This window comes from Siphateles boraxobius, unplaced genomic scaffold (assembly GCF_051911475.1).
Source record: "Siphateles boraxobius isolate OS27281-9 unplaced genomic scaffold, OSU_SipBor_1 6, whole genome shotgun sequence".
In the NCBI taxonomy this organism is placed as follows: Eukaryota; Metazoa; Chordata; class Actinopteri; order Cypriniformes; family Leuciscidae; genus Siphateles; species Siphateles boraxobius.
This window is the reverse complement of record NW_027509186.1, coordinates 37,081,892-37,090,727: the sequence shown is the minus strand read 5'-3', so window position 1 is coordinate 37,090,727 and position 8,836 is coordinate 37,081,892. Positions and strand designations below refer to the sequence as shown.

At 42.4% G+C, this 8,836-nt stretch overlaps 1 protein-coding gene and 1 pseudogene across 6 annotated transcripts in view; both read right to left on the bottom strand.

Moving 5' to 3' along the window:
- LOC143715429 (uncharacterized) overlaps positions 1–8,836 on the bottom strand; it is a 90,757-nt pseudogene that overhangs the window by 81,027 nt on the left and 894 nt on the right. The window lies entirely within an intron of this gene.
- Positions 6,344–8,836, bottom strand: part of LOC143715425 (uncharacterized) — a 68,269-nt gene continuing 65,776 nt past the window's right edge. For 3 of the 5 annotated variants that reach the window (XM_077207207.1, XM_077207206.1, XM_077207208.1), the window contains exon 3: positions 6,344–8,757. In XM_077207207.1, the coding sequence (XP_077063322.1) occupies positions 7,739–8,757 (1,019 nt within the window). In that variant the 3' untranslated portion in view covers positions 6,344–7,738. The remainder of the gene's footprint in view (positions 8,758–8,836) is intronic. The other 2 variants (XR_013195748.1, XR_013195749.1) reach the window with 2 other exon arrangements.

Genomic DNA, 8,836 nt, shown 5'->3' with positions numbered 1-8,836 from the left:
GTTTCTGTAGCCTTTAATGTTATTTTTAGTCATGTACTTTAACCTGAGGGGTAAAACATTAAAAACACATTGAGGTGATTATCATATAAAGTATCACATAAATCCTTTAGTTTGTCTGACACTAATGACGTGCTTGATGTGCCAATTTACAGAAGATCTCAGACATCACCATAATGAATGAGGTGAAAACAGGGACTAGCCTATTATTATGTAAAAAATGTGATGTGAAACACTGCAGATCCCTGATTGCTAAGAGAGAATCGTCACAACCAGTTGTTGGATTTGGGACGCTACGAGACACCAAACCTGCTAGAAAATATATAAAACAGCATTTTCGCTTTCATATGATTGATTTTATGATACTTGCTTAAATTGATCCTACATAATATAATTATTAAAAACTAAGAAAAGACTTAATACAAGTTTTTTTTTCTTCCCACCATAAACCTTGATATTTTGTTATGTAACTTATGTTCATGACATTTATGCCCCAGTGTGACAGGAAACAGCAAAAGTATAGTGAGACGGTGGAGATAAATTACACTAAATGTATTTAGTGGTGAAATCATAATGTTTACACACCAAACATTGATTCCAAACTTCACTGTAATTCCAAACATTCTGTGATCAAATATAATAAATACAACCCCAAACCAGAAAAAGTTGGGAAATTTTGTAAAATGCATTAAAATCAAGAATCTGTGATTTGTTCATTCTATTTAAACTTTTTTTAACTGACAAAAGTACAAAGAAAAGTTTTCCAATGTTTTCACTGACCAACATAATTGTATTTTTAAAATATGAACAAATTTTGATTTTGATGGCTGCAACACACCCCAAAAAAGTTGGGACAGAGACAAAATAAAAGTGAAAAGATTATCCAAATTAGATTATCCAACTCTTTTGAAACAGTCCACAATGAGCAGGTAGAATTGGTAATAGTTGAGGGTATCATGTTTGGGTGTAAAAGTGCTTCTCAGTCTTTTTAAGCAAAGATGGGACATGGCTCATCACTTTGTGCCAAATATCTTGAGAGAATTGTCAAACAATTTAAAAAATCACATTTCTCAATGCAAGATTGCAAAGAATTTATGTCTTTTATCATCTTCCATACATAATATTGTCACAAGATTCAGGGAATCCAGAGAAATCTCAGTCTGTGTTGGGTAAGGCAGTCGACCTCTGTTGAATGTGCGTGACCTTTGAGCCCTCAGATGGCATTGCACAAGATACCATCATGCTAATCCGTTAAATACAGACACGTGTGCTCAGGAGTAATTTGGAAAACCGTTTTCACTGAACACAGTCTGACTCGCCACTTGAGTGTCACGGTTGGTAAATCCTATGTCTGCTCCTTGTCTCGTGGTTCTGTTATTGTATGTGTGTGTGCTGATTAGAGGGGCGTGCCGCTCATCAGCGATCGTCAGCAATCACCCATTACCAGGTGCAGTCTATCATTCATGTGTATATATTCTCATCAACTTCTCATCTCCTTTGTCAGATCGTTGTTTGTGGTTCCCGGTGTGTGTGTTCCCAGTCTCGTTCAGTCGTGTGCTTCTCTTGTTCCGGTTCTTGTTCGTTGGATGTTGGATTACTGTTCGTCGTTGGATTTTCACCACCACTACCACTGCACCCTGCACTGTCATCTGACCATCGGAGTCCCTGCGCTACTAACTTGTTTGCCTGGACTTTGGACTGCCTTACTATTTCAGCATTTCAATAAAAAGAGTTAACTGCTATTGCTTCCGTTTGATCACTCATGACAGAACGATCTGACCAAAGCATGGAAGCAGCGGGAAACTCCTCGAGCTCACGGGATGATTTTGTGAGTAGCAGTATTCAACGAATGGACACTCAAGAAAATAATCTCCACGATACTGCTCGCGTTGTCCAGGCGTTAGTGGCGCAGGTGTCCGGGCTCACCCAACAGCTTCAACATCTTCGTGTTCCCACCGCGCCACCCCCGCCGCTGATTCCCCCATCACCACCAGCAGACCCATCCCAGTCAGAGCCTCGTCTTCCGGTCCCCGAGCGTTACTCAGGTGAAGCAAAATTCTGTCGAGCATTTTTAACCAGATGTGCTATACATTTCTCCCTGCAACCCAGGACGTTTCACGAGGAACAGACCAAGGTGGCATTCGTGCTGACGCTTCTGACTGGGAAAGCGGCGCTATGGGGAAGGCGCTACCTGCCCACCGGACTTAACGATCTTATCGCGCTGGCTCTGAGAGTGGATGCACGGCTGTCTCGAGTCAGCAAACGTTTTCACCCTGATCATTTTCCTGGAGGGATCGAGGGGCAGCGTCCAGGAGGCGAGGGCGCGGTCAGCCCCATCCACGATCACGAGCCCATGCAGGTGGCTCGAGCCCGGCTTTCCCGGGAGGAGAAGGAGAGGCGAAGATCCCTGGGCCTTTGTCTATACTGTGGTGGAGCGGGACATTTCGCGTTCAATTGTCCGTTAAAAGGGCCCAGCCCGGCAGTAAATATGAGGCTACTGTCGGGTGGGATCTCTGCCGAGAAGACCTCATCGACATCAACCTTCCTCCCGGTAAGGCTCCGATGGTCAACTCACCTCCACGATTGTCGGGCACTACTGGACTCAGGTTCTTTTTTGTGGGGAAGAAAGATGGATCGTTGCGACCTTGTATTGATTACCGGGGGTTGAACAACATCACGGTAAAGAATACTTATCCTTTGCCGTTGATGTCTTCAGCTTTCGAGAGGTTGCAAGGAGCATCTATCTTCACAAAACTGGACTTAAGGAATGCTTATCATTTGGTCCGCATCAGGGAGGGGGATGAATTGAAGCCAGCCTTTAACACCCCTAGGGGGCACTTTGAATATTTGGTTATGCCGTTCGGCCTTTCCAACTCCCCAGCGGTCTTCCAAGCACTTGTCAATGACGTGTTGCGAGACATGATCGATCAGTTCATTTATGTCTACCTGGATGATATATTGATTTTTTCTTCGTCTCTCCAGGAACACGTGCAACACGTTCGACAAGTGCTTCAGAGGTTGCTAGAGAATGGGCTTTTTGTCAAGGCGGAGAAATGCGTTTTTCATGTCTGTTCCTTTTCTAGGTCACATCATCTCGGTTGAGGGAATGCGCATGGATCCTGACAAGGTTAAGGCTGTGGTGAATTGGCCAAGTCCAGATTCCCGTAAGGCCCTACTGAGGTTTCTGGGGTTCGCCAATTTTTACCGGCGTTTTATTCGCAATTTCACTCGACTAGCCGCGCCTCTGACCGCCTTGACCTCCCCCAGAACGACGTTCAGGTGGTCAGACGCAGCAGAAGCTGCGTTTGCCAAACTGAATGGTTGCTTCGTTTCAGCCCCCATCCTGATAACCCCTGATCCATCACGTCAGTTCATGGTGGAGGTCGACGTGTCAGAGGTGGGGGTAGGTGCAGTGTTATCCCAGCGCTCTCCTTCAGACGACAAGATGCACCCTTGCGCGTTTTTTCGCATCGTTTATCCCCTGCCGAAAGCAATTATGACATTGGCAACAGAGAGTTGTTGGCGGTCAAGTTAGCTTTGGAGGAGTGGCGCCACTGGTTAGAAGGGTCAGGGGTACCTTTTATCGTCTGGACCGACCACAAGAATCTGGAATACATTCGTACTGCTAAAAGACTTAATTCCAGGCAGGCTCGGTGGGCTCTTTTTTTCGGACGTTTTGACTTTACTCTCTCGTACCGCCCGGGTTCCAAAGACATCAAACCCGATTCTTTATCGCGCATTTTTGACCGTTCCGATCGCCCGTCTACTCCCGAGTGCATTTTACCAGAGAATCTATTCATCTCTACACTCACATGGGAGGTCGAATCGAAGGTCAAGAAGGCCTTAGAAGGGGTAACGCCTCCGACCCGTTGCCCACCGAACCATTTGTTTGTGCCGGAGAGTTTACGGTCCAGCGTCATTCAGTGGGGTCATTGTTCCAATGTGGCTTGTCATCCAGGAGTCAATCGTACCATGTTTTTGGTTAAGCAACGATTCTGGTGGCCTCTCATGGCTCGTGACGTTCGCAGTTTTGTATTGGCTTGCTCAGTTTGTGCCACGGGTAAGACTTCCAATCAACCTCCAGATGGGTTACTCCAACCGCTGCCGGTGCCTTCGAGACCCTGGTCCCATATCGCGCTAGATTTTATCACCGCCCTCCCACCCTCCCAGGGTCACACGGTAGTTTTGACCGTGGTGGACCGGTTCTCGAAGGCACCCCATTTCATTCCCTTGCCCAAATTACCTTCAGCCAAGGAGACAGCGTTGGTTGTCGTGGACCACGTCTTTCGGCTTCATGGCCTCCCGACAGACGTGGTTTCTGACAGAGGACCCCAATTTGTGTCCAAATTTTGGTGAGTTTTGTAAACTTCTGGGGGCGACTGTCAGTCTGTCCTCTGGGTTCCATCCCCAGAGCAATGGTCAAACTGAGCGAGCCAACCAAGATTTGGAGAGAACGTTGCGATGTTTAGTGTCCAAGAATCCTTCCTCCTGGAGTCAGCAATTGTCTATGGTGGAGTACGCCCACAACACGTTGCCAGTGTCATCCACGTGCCTATCACCATTTGAGTGTAGTGTAGGTTACCAGCCACCAATTTTTCCTAGTCTGGAATCCGAAGTCACGGTCCCCTCCGCCCACGCCTTCGTCCAGAGGTGTCACCGCACTTGGACTAGAGCCCGTGAGACTCTACTCCAAGTGGGGGCACGCACCAAGGCCAAAGCCGATCGCCACCGGCGGAGGCCTCCCGCATACGTCGTCGGTTCTAAAGTGTGGCTTTCTACCAAGGACATTCCTCTCTGCTCCGTTTCAAATAAGCTCGCACCTAAATTTATTGGCCCGTTCTCTGTCACCAAAATCATTAGTCCGGTGACAGTCCACCTTAATCTTCCTCCAGTGTACAGGAGGATTCATCCCGTCTTTCACGTTTCCAAAATCCGCCTGTCCCGGTTCCCCCCCCCCGCCGCGTCTCGTAGATGGGGAACCTACTTATTCGGTCAATCGTGTTCTGGACTCGAGACGGAGGGGGCGCGGATTCCAGTACTTGGTGGACTGGGAAGGTTACGGTCCGGAGGAGAGAAGTTGGGTACCGGCTAGAGACATCCTGGATCACTACCTTATCGATGATTACAATCGGCAGGTAAGGGAGTCTGGGAACGCCAGGAGGCGTTCCTAGGGAAGGGGGTACTGTCACGGTTGGTAAATCCTATGCTCCTTGTCTCGTGGTTCTGTTATTGTATGTGTGTGTGCTGATTAGAGGGGCGTGCCGCTCATCAGCGCTCGTCAGCAATCACCCATCACCAGCTGCAGTCTATCATTCATGTGTATATATTCTCATCAACTTCTCATCTCCTTTGTCAGATCGCTGTTTGTGGTTCCCGGTGTGTATGATTTGATTGGGCAAATATTCCACTAGCAAAACTCCAACAATTAGTATCCTCAACTCCCAAATGATTAAATAGTGTAATTAAAAGGAAAGGTTATGTGACAAAGTGGTAAACATGTCTCTGTCCCAACTTTTTTGGGGTGTGTTGCAGCCATCAAAATCAAAATCTGTTCATATTTACAAAATACAATTATGTTGGTCAGTGAAAACATTGGAAAACTTTTCTTTGTACTTTTGTCAGTTGAAAAAAGTTTAAATAGAATTAACAAATCACAGATTCTTGATTGTAATGCATTTTACAAAATGTCCCAACTTTTTCTGATTTTGGGTTGTACAATCTTTTAGATCTTTAGTTATTTTAAACGGGTTCAATGCAGTCGTATTATCTGACATGATTACATGCAAAGTGAGATATTTCAAGCCTTTATTTGTTATAATTTTGATGATTATGGCTTTCAGCTTATGAAAACCTTTTCACAATATTCTAATTTTGAATTTGGGGTTTTCATAAGCTGTACGCCATAATCATCAAAATTAAAACAGATAAAGACTTGAAATTTCTTATTTTGCATGTAATGAGTCTATATATTAGTTTCAGCTTTTCAGTTGAATTAATGAAATAAACTTTTGCACAATATTAAATTTTTTTGAGTTTCATCTGTATGCATTTGGCAGACGCTTTTATCCAAATTGACTTACATTGCAATTCAAGTTACATATTTACATTCACATCAGTTCTGTGATGTAGGCCTATCTGGGAGTAAGTCATGTTACAGCCCTCCTCATTGGGACAGTCATGTTATTTCAAGTTTTTTTTTAAATAATGAAGTGAAAATTCAGAGATGTTAAAAATCAAATTAAATAAAAATAATCAATTGTTTTGTCCTACATCCGTATCTGTACACAACTTAATGCAGATGTTTTACTGGAATATTTTAAACCATCTGTAATTAAAACAAAGTTGATTGAATTGGTTTCTTTTCTTTATTGTTTTGTAGTTTTCAGTTCATTTTACTGCTGTCACCTCATTGTTTGTCATCAGTATAATAAAGATAATAAAGAATGACACTGGACAACAACCAGTTTGTAAGATGAAAGACCTGGGCCCGTATCCCTAAAGAATTTTTTTGCAAAAAGTGGCTCCTAGACGCCAAGAAAATTCTCAGAGTCATGATGATATCTTAGAATTTCCCCTAAAAGTGACACGAAAATCCCAGTTAATATAAAAGCTATTACTCAAGATTCCTAGCGCTTAAAAGGGCTCCTAAGGCGAGATCTGCTAAGAGCAGGGAAGAGGACTTTTAGTGGCTTAGGAGTTCCCCTAAGCAGCTGCAAAAAATGGCCAACAGAGGAGGCAACCTTTTTTTCTCCATTTTCTGTGTTGGATATTTGTTAACAAGCCTTTATTAATAGACCAGCCAGCAATCGCAGACATTGATAAAAGCTGAGCCGTGTTACCCTCGTTAAGACCACACTGAGTTGTAACGTTGCAATTTCTACTTCATTAAGGACAGCCCCTTGAGATAGGCTGAGATCTTGTTTTCAATGGGGTCCATATTGGAGTGAAAGTACAAAATATGCCAGCTAGGATATTAATATGAGCAAATAAGACACAAATCATTATTTGAACAGGGTGTAATGAGCTTAAGTTTTCACATATTTTAGATTCTAATGTTAGGCTATAACCCCTACAGCTTACTATTCATTTTCCATATATTTTCTTGAATGTGAAATATTATTTACAATTACAGTCTGCATAAGATTACAGTGTATAATTATGTTTATTGATTTGAGGGTACATCCTTTGCTCATTATCACCAAAAGTTCATTTTCATCAAACTTGTAGGATCAACCAATCACGGCTTTTGAAATGATGATCATACCTAACAACGGGGTCAACCACACCTCCTCACTAAGATAGGATTTTCCATCCATTCCTTGCTCAGAGTTCACTGAAAATGTTCTGGAATCACTTCGAACCTAAAACTCCTGGCAAGGAATTTTTTGGTTAAGTTAGGAGCTCTCTGAGAGGATTCTCAGAATCTTTAGGGATACGGGCCCTGATCACTATCTACTACAGTATTACTTTTTAAACCCACTTATGTGATTAAAACATAGGCCTATTCTGTCTCAATCAATCATAGAGCAAACAAGACAAGAGGTTATATTTCCTCATAATTTCATGTACAATTAGAGCACATCAAAATATATTTTATTTACATTATAAGGAGTTGTTGACTGATAAAGCTTTAACTCTTAAGCATTTCAACAAATTCACAGCCTTACACTAAATGACAGTGTGCTTTTGGAAGCAACATATTTTGTTTATATAATGTATTTGACATGAAAATAAATTATGTTCACTGTGATGACTTCTGACATTTTTTTAAATGTGTGTGAAGGCTTGATAAATGTCTAAAACTCTCTCCACACTGAGTACAGTAGTACGGCTTCTCTCCAGTATGAAGTCGCTCGTGTGATTTCAGGTGCTCCAACCGAGTGAAACTCTTGTCACAATATGAGCACTTGTGAGGTCTTTCTCCAGTATGAATTATTTGATGCTGTTTCAAATGTACAGATGCAATATAACTCTTCCCACAATCCAAACACACATGATCTCTCACGCCGGTGTGTGTTTTCTGGTGCTGTCTATAATGAGTCATATGTAAAAAACTTTTTCCACAAAAAGAACACACATAAGGCCTTTCATTTGTATGAATTTTTAGATGTTTTTGAAGACTTGATGACAAATGAAACTTTTTCCCACACTGATCACAGTTAAATGGCTTTTCTCCAGAATGAACACGTAGATGATTTCTGAAACCTGGTGAATGTTTAAAACTCTTCTCACACTGAGTGCACTTGTATGGCTTTTCTCCAGTATGAACGCGCTCGTGTGATTTCAGTTGTCCCAACTGAGCGAAACTCTTGTCACAATATGAGCACTTGTAAGGTTTTTCTCCAGTATGAATTCTTTGATGTTGTTTCAGATGACTAGATGTAGTAAAGCTCTTCCCACAGTCACAACACACATGATCTCTCACTTCATTATGTGTTTTCTGGTGCTGTTTAAAATTGTTCAATCGTGAAAAACTCTTTCCACAGAGAGAACACGCATAAGGCTTCTCATCTGAATGAACTTTTAGGTGATGTTTTAGATGTGATGATGAAATAAACTTTTTACCACACTGATCACAGTTGAATGGCTTTTCTCCAGAGTGAACGCGCAGATGATAACTGAGACTTGATGAATGAAAAAAACCCTTTCCACACTGAAAGCAGGTGTGCATCTTTTTGCATTTTTCTCTTTCAGTTTTTAAGTTACAATGTTCCTCCTCAATTTCATTCAGTTTATGTACTTGTTTCACTTCCATCCAGTCTAAAATAAAATAGTATGTGGTTAAAATCAGTTCCAGTGAACTAGATTTAATAGCAGTAGAGATGTCTGTAATATCAAC